The sequence below is a fragment of the Corythoichthys intestinalis genome, chromosome 2, assembly GCF_030265065.1.
Source record: "Corythoichthys intestinalis isolate RoL2023-P3 chromosome 2, ASM3026506v1, whole genome shotgun sequence".
Lineage (NCBI taxonomy): Eukaryota > Metazoa > Chordata > Actinopteri > Syngnathiformes > Syngnathidae > Corythoichthys > Corythoichthys intestinalis.
The window spans coordinates 5,681,746-5,704,523 of NC_080396.1; the positions used below are offsets into that span (position 1 = coordinate 5,681,746).

The following is a 22,778-nucleotide window of genomic DNA, read 5'->3' on the forward strand; positions in this document are numbered from 1 at the left end:
TTTACATCTCGGAGCATGTGTACAAATGGAAAAACGGATGTCGCTAGAGAGGCCTTAGGGACGCCAAACGGATTCGCTTTCAGCCAATGGGCCTACTCTGCAGTTAGCGAGTTTGTGTAACGCAATCGCCACACTCGCATTTTGAAGAGGTTCAGTGGGACAGCTTCAAGCAAGCATGGGTTTTTGGTAGACATGGAGGAAGGCCTATGCTGAGACCAAGAGTTTTACGTCATGTACTTGGAAAGAAATCGAGCTATTGACTTAACATGTAAACCAGGTTTTTCCTGATTATCACATCACTGAAGTGCACGTAAATGCGTCAAATCTCATTATTGTCATTACCTGGTTATTCCCAGTTATCAGATTATTGTTGTCATGTAAACGTAGCTGATAATAAATAAACAATTGTTTAAAAAAAAAAAAAGTTCTTACCTGCAAGTGATGCGCGGGCATCATCTCGCTGCTTTTTCCTTTTCCTTTTTTCCGCACCCGACTCTTGTTGTCTTTTCGATGACATTTCCTTTCAAGAATAAACTTCTACCAAATTTGCGACTGAAGCATAATGGAGCAAACCACTAGGGAATTTGGGGGGGGGGGGGGGGGTGGGGGCAGAGGCCAGAATATGTTCCAATCCACGGTAAAATCAGTTTTAAATGACCAAAAACACATCGATACGAGTCATTGACAACAGTCTGTCTCGCGCTAGACATGTTGAATAAACTCCGCTCTCCTCGTATGTTTACTTCCGCGCGCAAGTCCCTCCTCCTGCCCTCGTCGTTTTACTAACGTCACGTCTGCCCGTCGCTGATTGGCCCACTCCGCTGTCTGTTTGCTGTGGCTTGCTCCGCCCTGGAAATTGTATCCGCTGAATGGTGGCCAGACTCAATAGCTGTAACAGTGGTGAGTCTGGTGTACCAGGCAAGGGCCTCACAGGAGATTCTTTTTTTGTGTAAATAATGAGCCTATGTTACTTATATTTGTATTACTTGCATTTATCAGTTATAAGTTTTATTTTAAATACTATATATTGTTGTTATTATTACAGTTACTATTTTTTAGGATTTTTTTACAAACTTGATTTTTTTTGTGCCCCTTCAGGCAGAGTTGGTGCCCTATGCGCAGTGCGTGTTATGCGTATGCGGAGCGCCGTGTCTGGGTGTGAAGGAAGATTTTGAATTCAATACGGAGGTAAACAGGGAGCCAGTGTAGGCTGTGAAGGATACGGGTGATGTGCCTGTGTCTACGCACCCTCATCAGGACCAAGGCAGCGCTGTTTTGGACATACAGGGGGGCAAATAAGTATTTAGTCAACCACCAATTGTGCAAGTTCTCCTACTTGAAAAGATTACAGAGGCCTGTAATTGTCAACATGGGTAAACCTCAACCATGAGAGACAGAATGTGGGAAAAAAAGAAAATCACATTGTTTTATTTTTAAAGAATTTATTTCCAAATTAGAGTGGAAAATAAGTATTTGGTCAACTACAAACAAGAGGTCTAACTTCTTCTAACGAGGTTCCGCTCGTTACCTGTATTAATGGCACCTGTTTTAACTCATTATCGGTACAAAAGACACCTGTCCACAAGTGTCAGTCACACTCCAAACTCCACTATGGCCAAGACAAAAAAGCTGTCGAAGGACACCAGAGACAAAATTGTAGACCTGCACCAGGCTGGGAAGACTGAATCTGCAATAGGTAAAACACTTGGTGTAAAGAAATCAACTGTGGGAGCAGTTATTAGAAAATGGAAGACATACAAGACCATTGATAATCTCCCTTGATCTGGGGCTCCGTGCAAGATCTCACCCCGTGGCGTCAAAATGATAACAAGAACGGTGAGCAAAAATCTCCGAACTACACGGGGGGGGGATCTAGTGAATGACCTACAGAGAGCTGGGACCACAGTAACAAAGGCTGCTATCAGTAATACAATGCGCCGCCAGGGACTCAAATCCTGCACTGCCAGACGTGTCCCCCTGCCGAAGAAAGTACACGTCCAGGCCCGTCTGCGGTTCGCTAGAGAACATTTGGATGATCCCGAAGAGGACTGGGAGAATGTGTTATGGTCAGATGAAACCACAATAGAACTTTATGGTAGAAACACAGGTTCTCGTGTTTGGAGGAAAAAGAATACTGAATTGCACCATACCCACTGTGAAGCATGGGGGTGGAAACATCATGCTTTGGGCCTGTTTTTCTGCAAAGGGACCAGGATGACTGATCTGTGTAAAGGAAAGAATGAATGGGGCCATGTATCGAGAGATTGTGAGTGAAAATCTCCTACCATCAGCAAGGCCATTGATGATGAGTCGTGGCTGGGTCTTTCAGCATGACAATGATCCCAAACACACAGCCAGGGCAACAAAGGAGTGGCTTCGTAAGAAGCATTTCATGGTCCTGGAGTGATCTAGCCAGTCTCCAGATCTCAACACCATAGAAAATTTTTGGAGGGAGTTGAAAGTCCGTGTTGCCCAACGACAGCCCCAAAACATCACTGCTCTAGAGGAGATCTGCATGGAGGAATGGACCAAAATACCAGCAACAGTGTGTGAAAAGCTTGTGAAGAGTTACAGAAAACGTTTGGCCTCCGTTATTGCCATCAAAGGGTAGATAACAAAGTATTGAAATGAACTTTTGGTATTGACCAAATACTTATATTCCACCATAATTTGCAAATAAATTCTTTAAAAATCAAACAATGTGATTTTCTGTGTGATGATCAACAGTATCAAATGCAGCAGAGAGGTCGAGAAGGCTAAGGGGAGAAGTACAACCGGAGACAGAGGTCATCAGAAGGTCATTGGTGACTCTGATGAGCGCCGTCTCGGTGCTGTTGGATGGACGAAAACCGGATTGAAATTTTTCATATAAACGGTTTGATTTAAGGTGGTTGTGAAGTTGGATGGATACAATTTTTTCAAGAATTTTGGAAATGAAGAGGAGATTGGAGATGGGTCTATAATTTGACAGAGGACTTCCTTCCTTATGTCTGCCCACCACTTCCGTGTCCAATTTTTTTTTACCATTGACTTTAATAGCGCTGGAGTGGCATCACTCAATAAAAACACTGAAAAACCACGATACTTCTGCCATCTCGACACGGGAAGACAAATTAAAGAAGTGGTTGAGGGTGACCACAAGTAAAATATTATTTTATTGACTCTACGGCATGGGATGGAAACGCTCCGAGGCATTCCAGTACCTGCACCGCCACATACTTCATACACGAACACCGGAATTTTGTATTCATGAAGGCGGCTGTAGAGCCAAGCCAGTGCCTCAATGATGTGCTCCAATAATACGAAACCTAAAATCTGGAGCATGAAACGACTCGTTGCCCTTGCTATTCATATTATGATAACAATGGTAATTATAGGTAATTGCAGTTATGATATTTAATATTATTCACTACAACTACTGCTGCTAGCCTGATGCCAATCAGTACATATTGGATGGCACCCATAAAAGAAAGTTTTTTGTTCGTTTGTTTACAGGTGGAAAACTATATTAGACAAAGGAATACAAGTTGATGTGCCTCACGGCAACACTTACTGTACGTTGATGGACATACAGTGCTGACCAAAAGTATTGGCACCCCTGCAATCAGGGCCGGAGTGGGACTCATTTTCGGCCCTGGAATTTCATGCCTCAGACTGGCCCACTCATTTAAAATAATGTCATTATGCATACACGTGTTAAGTTCAGTGTTCTCTAAAGCCGTGTACTGTAATTCTGTGTATTCCAATTCAGTGCAGGTAATGGTTGTTTAACAAGGTGGCTTTATCTTAACAAGTGCAACACAACATATTTTGAACAAATTTAAAAATGGATTAAAAAAAAAAACTATATTAAATGATACATTTGAAAAATAATTTAGGGCTGTCAAACGATTAAAATTTTTAATCAAGTTAATTACAGCTTAAAAATTAATCGTAAATAATCGCAATTCAAACCACCTATAAAATATGCCATATTTTTCTGTAAATTTTTTGTTGGAATGGAAAGATAAGACACAAGATGGATATATACATTCAACATACGGTACATAAGGACTGTATTTGTTTATCATAACAATAAATCAACAAGATGGCATTAACGTTCTGTTAAAGCGAACCATGGATAGAAAGACTTGTAGTTCTTAAAAGATAAATGTTAGTACAAGTTATAGAAATTTTATATTAAAACCCCTCTTAATGTTTTCGTTTTAATAAAATTTGTAATATTTTCAATCAAAAAAAAAAAAAACACTAGTAGCCCGCCATTGTTGATGTCAATAATTACTTACACAATGCTCCTGGGTGCTGAAGCCTATAAAATCAGTCGCACCCAAGCGCCAGCAGAGGGCGGCAAAACTCTATAAAACACAATTAACAAGTGAGCGTTTCACTGTACCGTCATTTAAATCTGAGCGGGGCATCTGCGTTAATTGCGTCAAATATTTTAACGTGATTAATTTAAAAAATTAATAACGCCCTTTAACGCGATAATTTTGACAGCCCTAATATAAATTAATAAATAAGACCTTTTCTGCAACATCAAATATTAATAAAATGAGTGCTTACAGATAAAACAAACATAGCAACATAACAATATGAAAAATAAAGAATACGTATTGCGCATTGTAACAACTTCTAATGATACTATTATCCATTTTCCATTTCCACTTTAAAAACGCCACGTAATTGATTATTTTAATTCTAATTTTCACTCGCTGAACGACATGGCAATCCTACCTTCCAGCTCTGCACCTGTGGTGTGTTCATTATGGCTAATGCTTGCTGCTACATATCCCTTGTGAGGTGCTACAAGAAGCCACAGTTTCCACAATTACATATTGTCGTATCACACGGTGCAAGTTGCATTTTATTCGCCATCTGGCCTTACCACTTTCGTTGTAATCCTCTGTAGTTTGAGGCAGCAAGGTCGTTGCATGAAAAAAATTAGCTATTTTCGCGCATTTTGCCGATTCTTTCACGAGTGCTTTTCTTTTTAATTCTTATTTTTCAGCGCCACCCTTGCTCTTTTTATCCATCCGAGCACCGAGATAGCAGCTAATTTGGCTCAATACGGACTACAATTAGGGGGCGGAGCTGCACGCTGTATTTTTCGTCTGCACACGTGAGGATGAGTCTGGAAAAAAAAAATACTGTATATAAATATATATATGTAACATAGTTAAAAAAAGAGTTTTATAAAATCCAGTTAAATTGAGAAATGCGTCATCTTGTGGTGCAACCGCGTAATTGCAGGTGCACTTGCTGCAAGTGGTTGTGGGAATGTATCCACTTCAGTCGTCGTGGATTCGTTCTCAAGGTAACATGTGTTGAAGTCTGTGGGCAAAGTTTTCATGATTTAATTGAGAAATAAGAAAATTCAAGTGGCTGGCTTCGTTTAGTTAGCGTATGTGAGTCTCTAGGTGGTATCAGTGTTCATTGTTTTTTTGTGTATATTGCACCGTTTTATCCACTACATGAGCGAAGCCATTCACAAGTATTGACTTGCTAAATGCTAACGCAATGCTATTTTTCTAGATTCTGTTGCCCACGTGACGTTGCCTTTTTCTTTTTCCCCTTGCTGCAAATGCATAGGTAGGTTGCAGAAGTTTGTGAAAACATTATTTTGTATTCAATTTGCAATTGCTTAGTGTAATATGGAAAAAAAATGTTGCTCTATTTGTTGGAAACTACAGTGTATTTTTGTTTATTATAAAAGAAATGTACCACTATACGATCACAGTATTGGAAGTGAGTCGTCGTGGATTCGTTCTCAAGATTCTGTTGCCCACGTGACGTTGCCTTTTTCTTTTTCCCCTTGCTGCAAATGCATAGAAATTGTCAACAATAAAAAAGCTGTCAACACAAGCCACAAAGTCTCCTCGGTTCCTTCGTGAAGGCATCCCAGAAGACAGCGTTACATTGGTGCCGTGACCTGTTCATGACTACGCCGGACCGGGTGGATGTCTCCATAGCGTCGAGGAGCTGCTGATATTCTTCTGTGACGGCGACAGTTTGGGCCTTTAATTGCTTGCTACTCTGCCTTTGATTGTTTTCTTTTTCAAATATTGTGTGGGATTTATTTGCACAATGAGTTTTGACAAATTTGGGACCTTTACTATGACACCAGTTGGTCGGGGTAGAGGTTTGCACAGTACACCGGTCTCATTTTCAATGAGTGTGCATGGTAACGATGTATGTGATAATGAAAACATTCAAAGTCATGTGGGCAGTGATGATGTAGTAGTACCTGGTAGCCCCCTTGTGGATGATCATCGCTCACCTCATATTGCTGACACATCCGTCCCAGTGTCAGCTGCTGGTAATGCTGAATTGGTTAGTCAGATGAGCTCAATTATTCAACAGTTGGGGCGACAGATAGCTGATAGCATTTTGTCACAAATTAGTGCGTCAACCCCGGCAGCTGCTGTTCCTTCCAAGCAGGAAGTCATGCACGAGAAGAAAGGCAATTCTCCCAGCCACACCCTGGACTTGTCCCACGTCCAGCTGGTCACTCAGAGAGCTGTCAAAGACCCACCTGTTTTTCGAGGAGAAGATTCGGACACTTTGTCAATTGATGATTGGGAGGAAGGAATGAGGGACTATGTCCGTAAAAGTAATGTTCAAATTGAAGACCAAGCTGAGGAGATTCTTATGCATCTGAGAGGCAGAGCGAAAGATGTGGTCAGGTTTGGAATCAGGAATGGAGAAGTTGATGTCCAGAATAACCCTGAGGCAATTTATGGACTTTTGCGCAAACATTTTAGTTCAAGCCGTTATTCATCTGTGCCGCTTGCTGATTTCTATTCTACGTTTCCCTATGTTCAGGAGGATGCATATGAGTATTGGCTCCGGCTCAACAGGGCTGCTGATGTTGCTGCAAGCTGCCTCAAAGATCAAGGAAAGACCTTTGACAACCCGTCTGTAGAAGTGGCACGCATGTTCATCAGGCATTGTCCAAATAGAGATTTAGCTTTTACGTTTAGGTCCAAGACAATTGACAAATGGTCATCTCGCGAGGTTCAAGAGGTGCTGGATGAGTACCATCTTGAAAAAGGGAACAAGTCTTCCACGGGCCAAGCCGGCAGAGTCAATGTAAATAAGGTGGAGGTTGCCCTGAATAACAGTGATGTCTCTAGTGCCCCTGAGCAGCCAGCTGCTGTGAGCCAAGACACTGCTACTCTTGAAAGGCTGATAGGGATGTTAGAAAAGGTGTTGCTCAAGAATTCAGGTTACACTCAAGCTAGACGTAACCCACGTAACAACGCCCCTTCAAGAATTCAGGGTTTGAATGACACACCATGTTCCATTTGTAACGACAGCTCTCACTCTGCCTTCATACATTGTCGTGAAAATAACCTGTGTTTCCTTTGCCATGCCCCTGGCCACTCCAGTCGTTTCTGCTCAGTCGGAATGCGCCGACCTTCAGCTGGCCAGCAGGGAAACTAAATGGTCTGCGTGCAGGGGAGGACAGCGTGGATCAAGTGAGTCACCCTCCCAACATGGATTTAACAAATGATGATTGTGAAACTTTGTATAATTCGTTCAGCAATATGGTGCCATCGGAGAAGACACTCATAGTGCAAAACCTGCAAAAGCTCTCAAAGACTGATAGCTTGTTCTACACAGACGTTACTGTTGGTGGCGAATATGTTTTCAAAGCATTGGTGGACAGTGGCTCTATGGCATGCACTATAAGTGAAAAAGTTGATGAAAGACTTTCTAATTCAAACATCCCCATTGAGAGAAAATCAGCCAAAGACTTTGTTATTGTTGGCTGCGGTGGTCAATTTGTCACTCCTTCCGCCACGTATGATCTCGCCGCGTCAATTTATGGCCACAAAGTGATAATGCCGGTTTTAGTCCTGCCTGGTCAGGTTGATGAAATGATCCTTGGCAGTAATGCCATCAAATGGCTTATCTCCAGTATGCAAATGACTGTTGGGGATCAATGCAGCTCATTGCAAGCGAATGGTGGTGGGTCCGATGAGTTTCCCCAGCTAGCCTCTCTGCTATTCCAATCACATGAGAACTCCTTTCCATACATGATTGGCACGGCTAAGCTCAAAAGGAGTGTCTCATTGCAACCACTTTCTGAACATTTGGTGTGGGCAAAACTGCCCAAATTTGATGTTACAGCTGTGGGCTGTCCAGTCGTTATTGAGCCCACACGCTGCAAACCCAGACCTGCTCAAATACTGGTGGGTAGAGTTGTGACACCTTTATGGGGTGATGGCTGCGTCCCTGTCAAGATAATGAACCCAACTGAAAAGACACTCACCTTGAGAAGAAATTCCAAAGTTGCTGATGTGTGTTCCTGTCTCAATGTGCAGGGCTTGCCTGTTCCTGCTCAAGTCCAATCTAATACTCAGCACGCTTGGAACCAGCCACTTGCAGCAAGATCAGATGAGGAAATCAAACTCACCCTCAATGACATGGGCTTGCATGATTTAGATCTGTCATCTTGTGAAGTCTCCCAGGAGTGGAAGGATAAATTATTGCAAGTCATTGTGAAATATGAATCCATCTTTTCAAGACATAAAATGGACTGCGGTGAAGTGCCAGATTTTGTTCATAGGATCCATTTGGTGGATGACAAGCCCTTCAGATTTCCTTACAGACGCATCCCACCCTGCCACTATGACAAGCTTCGAACTGCTCTGAACGAGATGGAAGAGTTGGGGATTATTCGCAAATCCCAAAGTGAATATTCATCTCCTCTTGTTTTAGTTGTCAAGCCGAATGGTGATCTTCGTATTTGCAACGACTTCAGGTGGCTGAATGCTAGGACAGTGAAGGACGCTCATCCTTTGCCACATCAAACAGACGCTCTTGCTGCACTGGGAGGCAATGTGTTTTTCTCAACGATGGATTTGACCTCTGGTTTCTACAATATCAGACTCCATGAAGATGACAAAAAGTTCACAGCGTTTTCTTCTCCATTTGGTCTCCATGAATATAACAGAATGCCCCAGGGTCTGACGAATAGTCCAGCCACTTTTATGCGCATGATGATGTCCATCTTTGGAATGAGAATTTCACAAGCCTGTTATGTTATTTGGATGATCTTATGGTATTTGCTCCATCCGAACAACTTGCTCTCGAATGCCTCCAATTGGTTTTTTCACGCCTTGCCTCCAATAACCTGAAACTTTCGCCCAAGAAATGCCATTTTCTTTGCCGCTCAGTCAAGTTCTTGGGTCATGTCATTTGTGAAGAAGGTGTGAAGACAGATCCTAGTAAAGTGCAAGCTATTAATGATGTTCAGGAAAGTGATTTGATGGATCCTGATGGAAGAACACCGTCTGCTAGGAAAATTAGATCATTCTTGGGCATGGTCCTCTATTACCATCACTTCATTGAGGCATGTTCAGCTAAGGCTAAACCACTTTTCAACCTTGTGGCTGAACCACCTGACCCGTCGAAGAGGGGAAGAGGCCGCAAACCGAAATTCAAGAAAGGCTATGTGAAACTGTCCCCTGCAGATTGGACTGAACAGTGCAAAGAATCTTTGAAGACTCTGAAGCAGGAACTGGTACAAAGTGTCACCCTGGCTCATCCAGATTTTGATGCACCTTTCATTCTCGCTGTTGATGCCTCCTTCGATGGATTAGGAGCTGTTCTCTCACAACTGCCTCCTAATGGACAGTTTGCTAGACCGGTGGCATTTGCAAGCAAGACGCTATCTCATGCCCAGCTGAACTATCCTGCACATCGTCTTGAGTTTCTCGCTCTCAAGTGGGCTGTCTGTGACAAGTTTAGCCATTGGCTCAAGGGGCGGTCTTTCACAGTTTGGACGGACAATAATCCGCTAACGTACATCCTCACCAAACCTAAGCTTGATGCATGTGAACAGAGCTGGGTTTCAAAGCTTGCCGCGTACAGCTTTGACCTGAACTATGTCCCTGGCACTAAAAATGTGGTTGCTGACGCATTGAGTAGAGAACCATTTGTCCAGTCATGCATTGCCCACCGTCTTGTAACTGAGCCTTATGTGTCTCTGCTCAACCAAGTGAATGGAATGGTGGATAGGAGTGTACAGGATGCTTTTCGGTGCACAACAAATTGCCTTATGGTTGTTGACCAAGCCAGTGCAGAAACACTTGCCCCTCCATCCTCACCTCAAGGGAACGTTCCCGCCTTGGATGTCTCTGCTGTGTTGGATGCACACATCTCAGGTGGTGTTAGCCAAGTGAGTGCCACAGGTCCTGCCATTCCCCAGCTTGTCAATAATGATCAGCTCACTTCTTTGCCTAAAAGTGAGTTGGCTAATTCACAAGAGCAAGATGGTGTCTTGAGCAGAGTCTTCTTCTACATCCATCGTCACAAGAGGCCCACAAAACATGAACGAACTGCAGAACCACGTGGTGTGATGAAACTTCTGAGACTTTGGTCCAAATTCTCGATCCGCGAAGGTCTGCTTTACAAAGTCAAGAAAGACCGACACCTCAGTAAGACCATTCACCAGTTCGTTGTTCCTGATTCCCTCAAATCCCAGGTTCTTCAGGGCATCCACGACTCAGCTGGCCATCAAGGACAAGCTCGCACTCTCTCACTTGCAAGGCAAAGATTCTTTTGGACAGGGATGGAGCATGACATTGTGAACCATGTGAGAAATTGCTTACGATGTGTGGTCGGTAAGACCCCTGAGCCCAACGACCGTGCACCCCTGGAAAGTATCTGCACCACCGAGCCTATGGAATTGGTGTGCGTTGACTTTTGGACTGCAGAACAAACTGACAAGAAGTGTGTGGATGTCTTAGTGGTTACCGATCATTTTTCCAAGATGGCACATGCTTTTCCATGCAAGAACCAGTCTGCCAAGCAGGTAGCCCGTCGTCTCTGGGATGACTTTTTCTGCATCTACGGCTTCCCTAAACGCATCCACTCGGACCAAGGGGCAAATTTTGAGAGTCGCCTCATGAAAGAGCTCTTGGAGATGGCGGGCATTCAAAAGTCACACACTACCCCGTACCATCCGATGGGTAATGGGGTTGTTGAGAGGTACAATAGAACTCTTGGCAGCATGATAAGGACTCTTCCCTCTCATTCCAAGTCCAGGTGGCCTCAAATGCTTCGCATGCTGACGTTCTGTTACAACTGCACCGAGCATGAGACAACTGGTTTTGCACCTTTTTTTCTCATGTTTGGGAGAATTCCTCGTCTACCCGTTGATGTCATGTTCCAGCATGTACTCCCCTTGGATGGTGTTGTCAGTCATCGGGAGTTTGTCTCTCGATTGAAGCACGACCTGTCCGTAGCAGCACACATTGCCCAGCAGAACAGTCGAACTGAACAAGCGCGTCAAGCGAAACTGTATGACCGCAACGTGAAAGGATCTTCACTCACTGTTGGTGACAGAGTCTTGCTTGCCAACCGTGGAGAAAAGGGAAAGAGGAAGATCGCGGACAAATGGGATTCTGCTGTCTACGAAGTGACTTCTGTGAGACCTGGCATTAATGTATATCACATCAAAGACCCTGTCTCATCTAAAGTGAAAGTTGTCCATAGAAACCTCCTTCTTCCAGTGAACTTTCTCCCTTTGGAAGATGACAACTTGGGGTCTGATTGCTCCTCAGTGGCTGGTAGCGTTCAAGGTGATCTGGAGGTCTCGGATGACGTGCAAGACAGTGGATCAGCTGTGGATTGCTCTCCAGTCAGTCCTCGAGTTGTGTCAACGGACCCCTTAGTCTCTGATGCTGCTCTGACTGAAGTCCCCTGTGCCAATGCTTTGCCAACACAGTCTGTGCAGCTGCCGGTACCACCGGTTGACACACTAATTGTCCATTCATTCGCCCCAGCTGACATGGTTCAACGTTCCTCAGACTGTGTCACTGATACACAGGTAGATATTGCCACACAGGGTCAAGTGATTAGTTCCCAACCACCTAAAGTTTTCACTAAATTGGGTCGGGAGGTAAAGCCCCCTGCTAGACTAATTTGTGAAATGAATAGGCAGGTTGTAGATGACCCTGCATTTACTGTGAGATCTTTGATTTCTCTAGTGGGGTCAATGTTTTCTGTTTAGGTTATATATTTGGTTTGTTTTGAAGGTGCATACATTTCATGTGTGTTACCTGAGATATGCTAAAGGTACTAATCGAGCAATGTTTGCATTATTCGAGCTACACTTACATTTTAAGTAATATACGCAGTGTTGTCCACAGGTCACGGACAGTTCATGCTGTAGTTGGTAGTTATGGTAGAATATCCGGTGGGAGTGTTTTTCCAAAAAATAAATGATACTTTGCGGGTAATAATTGAAATCTGGAGGGTAGCCATAGGCGTCAAAGAATGTTGCATCACCGTCCTCTTCCAATGTCAGTGCGAGCCAATGCTCACCAGGCTGGTGACGAGGATGTGTGTTCACGATGTAATATGTCGTCGTAGTAGGGGTTAAGTAGTTTAACTCGTCCGAAGCATAGACACCTCCAAATAACTTGCCTTGGACCCGTTTCATAAGAGTCTCTAACGTTCTCCCATTCATGTTTTTTCAGTAATAATCCACCAACACTTCACGCTTCGAATTTATCTCCAAAATAGAGTCATAGCATGCGTAGACTATAAGGGTTATAGTTTGAGGGAGGGCGACCCTGAATCTCATCTCCAACCTGACGCTACCGCTAGAGACTAAGGATAAAGCCGATGTATCCTCATTAGGAGATAAATTAAATACGTATAATGCGTAACCTGCTGAGAAGTCGTCATGATCAATGCAGAGAGGTAGATCTTTCAAATGTCTACCTGTAGCTGTAAACAAGTTATAGAACTCGCGTACAGAATTGTCATCGTTAAATTGAGGTTGAAAGGCTTTCGCTGGGATCTGACGTCCCTCTTGACATAAAGCTAAATATTCCAAATTAAAATGTTCAAAGTCAAAAGGATTACCATCTCTTCTACCGACAAAAATGTTATGGTTCACAAGTGAGAGGACTACGTAGCGAGGTATCGATCCTAGAAAAAGGTTATCTTGCTGACAGGTGCGAGAATTTTGTGGTATAGAATATGTTTTTATGCTAATGCGTGACAGGGGGTACAAGGCATTCTCTTTGTTGAGAGCCGCGGCGTGTCCTAAAGCTACAGCCGGCGAAACTGTTACTCTTTTTACAAAGAGAGAAGCCCCTATTATTTTCAGACGATAATCATTGTTAGCAGGTGTCATAAAGCAAAAATCATCGCTTGCTTTAATGAGTTTGACACGTAGATCCACATTGTTTAACAAGAGTCTCTCACAAAAAAATATGTCAGCATGCAGGGGTCCTACAAGGTAGAATGGCCTTGAACCCACTACTCTCTGTGATCTTTTCAACAGACCCTCATTTACATCATTTCCTGCGAGAGCTGTCGATTCCATTCGACCACTTGTGTCTTTATGGAACATGCCTGCTGAGAATTGACTTCTCAGAGAAGATTCGGAAAAGTTTAATAAAGTTTCTATGATGGCTCGGTAAGGGTGTGTGGCACTGGCTTGGGAGATCAAACGTTCTCCTAAAGACACATCCACTTGTGAAAAAATTGTATTGAGGGGGTAATTAATGAGCCCCACCCGTTCCGCCTGTGGTAGGTCAGTCCCATCAGCTCGTGTGACTTTTAGCTGAAGCTGTAGTAGGGTGTCAGGGAGGTCCAGATATTTTGATCCATCGCCTGGCACAAAAAATTCAATAGGTCCGTCGTCGGTGAGGGCAGAGACCGGTAGCATTTCCACATACTGGCTATGATCGATTGAAAGTTGGGTCATAGGGGGAGAGAAAAGATCCAATTCAGCCATGGTACATTCCTGTGATTTATGATGAAGTAGAGCCATTTTGTATCAGAGGGAGTTAAGAGAAAATATCCGCGTTGCTTCTTCGACGCTTCCTTCTGGATACTGATCTCTTTCTAGATACACTCCGACGCTTTTTACGCTGCTTCGGACGTCTCCGCCCCCTTCTAACAAGTCTTTGAACAGGTCTTCTAGCGGGTCTACGAGCCAAGACCATTAAACCGGAACCTTCTTGAGGCTCAGGTTTCTTCTGGAATCTCTCCAAGACGCGTCCTGCAACATCCGTCGCTATGTTTTTAGCCCCTGTCTGAAGGTGAGGCTTCGCCATGCTAAAACCCTTCCTTAGTAGAGGACTTACAAAACGGAACAGTTTAGCAAAGATGGAGCCCAGCCCCCGCCCATATTGAACAGGTGTCCCATGAAAACCAGGTAATGAACCGCCAGCTTGACTTTCGTAGTAGTCCACAAACCGGTAGAGATCCGGATGTGTCGCTAGCACTACCATCTTCGTCGAGGTCTAAAATGTAATATAACGATAACTTTCCCGTACTTAAATTCTACAGGTTTATTCTGATCGGTCTTGACTTCAATTGCTATGTCTTCAATATGCTTTCTGTTAACTGGGACGTAACGAGCCGGGTTAAATGTTACATTAACAACGTCCTTGTATTTCCCTGTCACGGGGATTGTCCTCAGTAGCGGTGCGAGCGTGTCTCCGACCAGCTGGTGTTGTATCACATCAGTGTAAATGTAAAAATGGTACAGACCCGCTTTTATATCGGCTGCGTGGGGGGCTGCTTGCCAGTGGGGTTCAAAGGAATACCACTCATTTTCCTCTAGACCGAATATATAGGATAAGGGAGGTTTAAGTTTTATTTTGTAATGTCCGCTTCCTTTGAAATAAAATCTACCTATGCGAGAGTTGTAAAAAATCTCAGCATTGTCAAGATTTTCCCGTAAAACTGCCTCTAAGGCCGATCCGATTTCCTCACAAGTTTTGTAATATCCTTCAGGAATCTGTAGAGTTGTAATAGGATATTGTTTTCTATCATATTCTCTTGACGTTGATGTGCCATCGGCACAATGTAGGCATTCGATTGATGTCGTGTATTCAGGACTATTGTACCATGTGTGTGGATAAGATAACTCTGATAACCCAACCTCCCATTCCCCATCAAGATCAATGTGCTGAGCCAGGTTTACTCTGAATCGGGAAATTGAATTGTCTGTGAAGATCTTGGAACTGGCATTGGAAGGCAATGTCATGTAAAACCCTTCCGTTAGATTCGGATTCATGATGTCGAATGAGTGTCAATATGCCGGCTAATTTGAATTTATATGTCCACGACTTGGTCTGCCGGTACCCAAGTGTCAAATTTCTCAGGCCAACCCTTCCATCGAATAAGAAATTGTCTTACGCCGCCTACCACGCGTTTTTTCAGGATTTTTTCAAATTTAAAAAAATGGTCTTTTGTTATCTTCACTTTCTGGAGTTCGGATTCATAAAAGGAACCTTTTATCAACTCCTTGTCATAATCTTGTAGTTTGTAAACTGGTGGGGTCCGTGGCAAGCATTCCTTTATAGTAAATAATTCATCCGTATAGCTCTGTTCATATTTCTTGTCGAATACACCTCTCAGTTTTGATATTCTTACTATATCGCCTACTTTAAACTTCATTTTTATTTTAGTGCGACTTCGGCATGGGAAATTATCGTATAAGTTCCGAAATACCTGAGGACTAGTCTCGTCATTCACCTGATTAGGTTTCATTTTAATACTCGAATGATAGCTATCATTATAACTCGTTACTAAGTCTTGTACAACATCGACATAACGACGTGTATTTTTAGCTGTAAAATATCGCCACATTCTCGTTTTCAAAGTCCTGTTGAATCTTTCCACGACCGAAGCTTTCAAATCGCTGGCTGTTGCAAAATGAGTAATTTTGTGTTTTTTCATCAACTTTTGGAAAGTAAGGTTAAAAAATTCTTTTCCATCGTCAGTTTGGAGCTTCCGTGGTACGCCGCTCTCTAATAGTACAGATTCGAACGCTTTAACCACTTCGTTAGCTTTCTTATTTTTCAAGACTCTTACATAGGCCTTTTTAGAAAACATGTCGATGACTGTTAACAGATATTTAAACTGATCGTTGAACTGAAGGTTGAAGGTCACAAAGGTCAGCTTGAAACTGATTCAGAGCTTTCGAGACAAAAACCCTATTCCTGGGAAATTTAACTCTAGCAGGTTTATGCAGGCTATATGTGTCCTCGCCTGCTAAAAAATCCTTGACTTCATCGCGTTTAATTTTTTTCCCCGTTTCATCTTCTAGACCGCGGTGCAATCTTTCCACACCCCCGAAACTAGCAGGGTGAGTCGTGTCAAAGTATAACGCCTTCATGTGCCTCTTCAGAGCCATGTTGGAAAATGAATCAGACTTGTAATACTCTGCAGTTTTATACATGTTCAAAAGAAAAAAAACACAGGAGTATTTTTCCATTTTTAAATTCTTTTTTTTAATTTGATACATGGAGAGAAAGGTAAAACACATGTCAGTTACATATCATTACTCAAAAAGAAACAATTCAGGAGATATAATTAAAAAAAAGAAAAGCAAATCAGGAGATATTACTCAAAAAGGAAGCAAATCATGTGAAAATGAGGTTGGAGATCTTGTTTAAGGCCTTAGGTCGGACTTTTATCTGCATTACACTTTCAATACCGGCCAATTCTGAGGGTATGTCAACAGGATAGTTGTTCTTGAGACAATATTTGACAGAGTCGGCAAATAAGGTAATAATTGTCATTGCTTGACCAAAAGTGGCTTTGGACTTCCAGGTGTCTATTATTTCTCCACATGTTTGAGATAGACATACGGCTGATATACATGTATCACGGTTACAGTCTGTTTCGCAGGCACAGACTGCACTTATTTTTACACACCACTTTACAAAAGTTCCCCAAGCTCTATTGAACAGCATATAGGACAAGGGTCTTACTCGCCTCATTTGCAACAACATTCGCTCCACTTCTTCATCTATAGCGGAGTCAGGTTCATAATGAATGGTTCTGTCCAAAATGTCCTTCAGATTACCCGCTGTGACATCTACCTCTGTTGTACTCCCGAGGCACTCCTCCAATTCCCTCAAAGTCTCAAGAATGTCCTTGAAATTACACGTTGTAAGATGCTCCTCGGCTAGCCCCGAGATGAGGTTTCCCATCTTCAAACTCCAAAGAGGTAATCCTCTGCACTTTGTCCAAAGTAGTATTGATCCAAGCTTTGTTTAATTTCCAAGGTAAATGAATCGATGTTCACCGATGACAGTCTGTCCAATATATTTTTTTCCTGTTCGAGCTCAAGCAGAATAATCTCAGCAGCAGCTTCAACTTTTTTAGCGTCGACCACGTGTCCGTGATGCTTTAGGATGAAATGGATACTCAGCAGGAACTTAGGCGAATACAATCGATGGATCACACGTTGAAAGTGATTACTGAAATAATAGTCTTCTGGTATATATAGACAGGCGTGTTGTTTTTGACTTGGGTGTCCCACCTGACAGCCGTAACACTCGTCTTTGATGTACTTGGATAGCACGCGATTGAGGAGGTAATAGATCGTTTTCTTAATACAATCGTACTCATCAACCTCTAACCAGCCCTCTCTAGCGCCCCTGGAAACGATCTTACCGTACTTTGTAATCTTGAACAACTTTACTGGAGACCAATAGTGAGGTGCTGGAAGAGAAGGGGTCTCTGAAGCCTCTGGGGTATCCTTTTCCACTGTGACTATCTTATTATCATTTGTAAGCTTGTACAACTTGACAGGCGTGTCTGTCTCTGGAGGGGCGGGGTTAACAGAAGCCCCAGGGAAATGAGGAGGAGGAGGTGGATCCTTTTTCACCGGAAACACTGGTGAGGATGGGGATGCTGGTGGTAGGCGGTCCTCTGATGGGAAGATCGGTGAGGAAGGCATTGATTCCAAAATGGCAGCCCTTTTCCTCATTCTCACAGTACGGGTGGGTGGAGGGGCTCCCTCAGGCCAAAAGGAGGGTGAGTCGGGCATAGTCATTGCTGCTGACATTTCGGTTTCAGAGTTCTCGGTGACGGTACCGGCAACTGACGACTCATTAAAAACCGGTTGCATAGTTAATGAGGCGTCCCCCTCATTAAGGACCGTTGGCTCCGCTGGTATTGAAACCTCTCCTACATCGACCACATCCTCCCCACCGTTCATCCTCTCCTGCTCAGATCCAAAGGGTGTCCAAACGGTGGCTATACGACGAGCTGGTTTACGAGTTTGCATCTTTTTCCACAAGGTAATGTAGATGGCTCAGTTGCTACTCTGGTGTGAGGTGAAAAGTCTCTGATGACCATGAAATATACTCAATAGGGGAACAAAGGGGGTGCGGTCTTAGGGTTTTTTTTCTCCCTAGAGGCGTGGTTAGACAAACGTCAACGCCTTTTTCACGCCCACCACATTATGCCATAGGCGAGAACTGTGATAGAGGGCGGAGATTCTCGGTGAGAATACAGACATTGCTTCACTCCAGTCTGCTAGCGGGACCGAAAGGATCTTGTTGAAGACGCCACATTCGCTGTTAAATGATTCTAAGAGGAAATTCAACTCATCCTGATCAATGCTTTCGCCATCCTCTTTTTCCATACCGTCTTGTGAATCAATCTTCACCCTGTAAAACAACTGACCGCCTTTGGAGCTACTGGAAAGCCAAACGATGCTTAGATCTTCCCAGACATCTGATGACTTCAGGCATTTTTGCAGCACTTCAGGTATGAGATCATTTATTACTCCCCAATCGTTTGAATTCAGTATGGCTACTTCAGAAGGTTGTATACGAACGTCGTCCTATTTGCTGTAAAAATTCAGCTCCCCCCTCAGATAGTTAAATCTGAACCCCCATGATCCTGTGTCAGATAACGGTCTGTTCACCTCCAATTCCTCATTTGGCGGATATTGCACACGTCGTAAGTACATCTGAGTTTTGTTGAGTCCCCCCGCATTAGCATCAGACCAACCGCGGCTAATGCTTACACACGTCTCGTTGATCATGGTTGATCTTTCCTCGTTGCCACTCATTGAAAAAATGTTCACTTAGCAATGCTACAAAACTAGCCTACACGCAGACCACACCCACCCAAATCCCATGGTTCTTAGGGGTTTTGTTCAGACATGCCTGGACATGCCTGGACACGTTCCCCCTTCTCACCCACACTTTCCCATAACCCCTCCTTGTTTCCCAAAAGGTACGGGTCAAAGGGCACATCGCTTTCACCAGACATCTGGACATGCCTGGACACACTTCCCTTCTCACCCACACTTTCCCATAACCCCCCTTGTTTACCAACAGGTGCAGGTCAAAGGGCAACATCGGGTAATCCCTTAATTGAGGGGGGTGACAGGTGGGGATCAAATGTCAACCCATCAATCAAAGGTCAAAAGGTCAACCTGTCAATCAAAGGTCAAAGGTAGGGTCATAAATCATCATAAATCAACGCCCACATTCCTGAGTGAAGATAACTGGATTATCCCTCTCTCTGGGGTCATAGCATTCCTATGAGCAGATATGAAGAGTTGTTTGTTCCTTATTAATTTCTTCCATATCGCACAGAAACCTTAAATGCACATGCAATCGAAACTTTATGCACATACAAACGAACCGAAATTGGTAGAGTTCTCGATGCTACAAATTTATCAAGGAACGCCATTAATATCGTGCATTTCCACGTCGGCCGGCGCGGACAATGATCCAAAACATAAAGCCAAATCTACAATGGAATGGTTCAAAAATAAACGTATCCAGGTGTTAGAATGGCCAAGTCAAAGTCCAGACCTGAATCCAATCGAGAATCTGTGGAAAGAGCTGAATACTGCTGTTTACAAACACTCTCCATCCAACCTCACTGAGCTCGAGCTGTTTTGCAAGGAAGAATGGGCCAGAATGTCAGTCTCTCGATGTGCAAAACTGATAGAAACATACCCCAAGCGACTTGCAGCTGTAATTGGAGCAAAAGGTGGCGCTACAAAGTATTAACGCAAGGGGGCTGAATAATATTGCACGCCCCACTTTCAGTTTTTTATTTGTTAAAAAAGTTGAAATTATCCAATAAATGTTGTTCCACTTCACGATTGTGTCCCACTTGTTGTTGATTCTTGACAAAAAAAATTACATTTCATATCTTTATGTTTGAAGCCTGAAATGTGGCGAAAGGTTGCAAGATTCAAAGGGGCCGAATACTTTTGCAAGGCACTGTATATAAAAATGAAGGCGGTACTTTTTCCGCTGCGACTTATCGCCTCGCGCGCACAGACGTGCTGTTAAAAGTTCGGATTCCTCGTTACCAACTGCGCAAAATGCATCTTCGTTCCAAGTCCGGCAAAAACTAGCGCCGGAGCCAATCGTTCCCATTATATCCTGTTGTTCAACATATACCGGCCGCATCAGGGCTCCGGAGTGACTGTGGACCATCTACAGCGCGCCGGTGTCGTTGACGTGTGGGTGCTCCCGTCAGGAGTGACATTTCACGCGTGTGGCTGTTTTTCGGCACAACGCCGGATATTTACAACGAAGTCCGCCAAAACATTGTTACCGACTAGGCTGCTACAAACAACCTCGCTTTGACAATAAACAGCTGAATGAAATTAAGAGCGCTGTGTCATATGCTGGTGTTGTGTAGTAATGAGCAGACGTGACTTCAGCGACGCTTGTTAACTTTTTTAATGCGCGCACACACTAGATATCATGAAATGGCACACTAGATGTGCTACGTCCCATGCCATTGGCTACGTGAGCACAGAGTGATTATGGGTTACGTAGTCAATATACTACATCGATGAATTCTAAACTGTCATGACTGAATGGAAGTTAAGAAGGCCAAATCATTCCATACCAGTGACTACAGATAATGTTGCAAATATTGTTATTTCAGTACATGACACAGATGGATTCGGACAACAAATAGGATGTCTTGCTCATGTAGTAAACTTAGCTGTTAAGAAAGCTGTAGCAATCAACAGTGTGCCTTGCCTCACTTTTACCAACTGTAAAGATTGTTCTCAGCTCTTTTGTACAAACATTTTTCAGATCAGTAAGAAGTAAGCACATACAGTAAATATTATGCACTAAAATACATGTTTATATGATGGCAATTTAATTTTTGCTCGCTAGCAAAAAAAACAAACAAAACAAAAAATTTAATTGTTATTATTTTTTTTACAGAGCATTAAATGTATTGAATCGGATCGAAAATCGTGACCCCCGTATCAAAAATCGTTCCGAACCATGACTTAACTGTATCGTTGCATCCCTATGGAACACCATTGCAGAAGCTATGACGGGGAAAAGTTTTCATTTGCCTAAATGCTTAAGTTATAAAGTGCAATTTTTTTTTCTCTCTCTTTTTTTTCCTTTTAACACATTTTATTTAATCTGTGGTGCTGTGCGGTATCAATATTGTTGTCTTTTTTTACTTAAGAGGCATGGTCTATTGTTTTTAGTTGTGATTTCTTAAAAAGTATTTTTGAATTTATCTATGAATGTATACTGTATTCTCACTGTGTTATTGTAAATTGGTTGAAAAAAAAATGGGGGGGCGCAATAATATCGCATATCGCAATAATTTATGAGAATAATTATCGCACACTAATATTTGTTATCGCGACAGGCCTAGCTGACCACTGTATTTGCGGCGGACACGAGAAAATAACTTCTCAAAATGTCAAAGAGGCGGGCCCCACTGAGTAATTATTTCCGTGTTCCCCCACCCCCATCAAAAGACAGACAGATGACAGAGACATCACCGGAGCTACCGAAAAAAAGGACTTTTGCTGAAAAGTGGCTGCAGGAGGTACCATGGCTAGAAGCAAATGATGCTCGCACGGAAATGTGGTGCAACATTTGCCGTGAGAATCCCAATGTCGCTAATAAGAGCAGCGCATTTTATGTAGGGTCAAAGAATTTTAGCCATCCCAACTTTAAAAAGCACGAAAAAAACAGAGCATGTGGCAATTAATCAAACTATCGATGTCAGACAGGACCCCACTCGCCCTATAGACAAGTGGCGGAATAAAGTTATTGTAGAACAGCGCCATGCGCTGACAAACGTGTTTTTGCTCGCATTTCACAAAGCTAAACATGCACATTCAATGAGCTCTTATGAGGAGGACATCCCACTTTTACAAAGGCTTGGAGTTAAAGAGCATATGACACGAGAAAAAAAGTCTTAAATGGCATTATTATGTGAATTAGAATCATATTTTGAGACGATTCGACTATATACAACAATTTAGCAAAGCGCAGATGATGAGAAATTAGTCTTTTAATCTGCCGGTTAGCCACGCCTACCATTATAGGGCTTTAGCGTCCCCAACAGGTGGATGACGTCAGCGGTAGACTATGCTCATCGGTTTTACTATTCAGCCCATTGAGGGGGAACTATTCAGAACGAGGAAAACGCGACGAAGAGAGCCGTAAAATGTCATTGTTTCAGCCTCTCTACTACAATATTTTTACAGGATATTCTTTTTATCCAAGTATTTTTCCCCAATAGCTATATAAATGGCTTGAGAAGGACCAGTCAGCCCGTTGAGGGGGAACTATTCACAACGAGGAAAACGCGACGAAGAGAGCCGCACAATGTCATTGTTTCAGTCTCTCTACTACAATATTTTTACAGGATATTCTTTTTATCCAAGTATTTTTCCCCAATAGCTATATAAATGGCTTGAGAAGGACCAGTCAGCCCGTCGAGGGGGAACGATTCACAACGAGGAAAACGCGACGAAGAGAGCTGCAAAATGTCATTGTTTCTGTCTCTTTACTTCAATATTTTTACAGGATATTCTTTTTATCCAAGTATTTTCCCCAATTGCTAAATAAATGGCATGGTCATGACAAATAACAGTCTTGTGCTAAATAGAATATGAAATAATAAAAATGCATTTATTCAGGACGACATAGCAAAATTACTCCATAATGGTCAAAACTGTCGACTTCACCTTCACTGTC

At 42.9% G+C, this 22,778-nt stretch overlaps 1 protein-coding gene across 2 annotated transcripts; it reads left to right on the top strand.

The window, feature by feature from the left end:
- The first annotated feature begins 5,299 nt into the window (after positions 1-5,299).
- On the top strand, positions 5,300-8,466 carry LOC130930499 (uncharacterized). Of its 2 annotated transcripts, none has more exons than XM_057858489.1 (2): positions 5,300-5,314; positions 5,533-7,905. In XM_057858489.1, the coding sequence occupies exon 2, from the start codon at positions 6,085-6,087 to the stop codon at positions 7,441-7,443; it is 1,359 nt and encodes a 452-aa protein (XP_057714472.1). In that variant the 5' UTR covers positions 5,300-5,314; positions 5,533-6,084; the 3' UTR covers positions 7,444-7,905. The 2 variants fall into 2 exon arrangements, with proteins under 2 accessions (XP_057714472.1, XP_057714469.1); XM_057858486.1 differs by lacking the exon at positions 5,300-5,314 and adding an exon at positions 8,328-8,466 and having other exon boundaries at positions 5,351-7,478.
- The last annotated feature ends 14,312 nt before the right edge of the window (positions 8,467-22,778 follow it).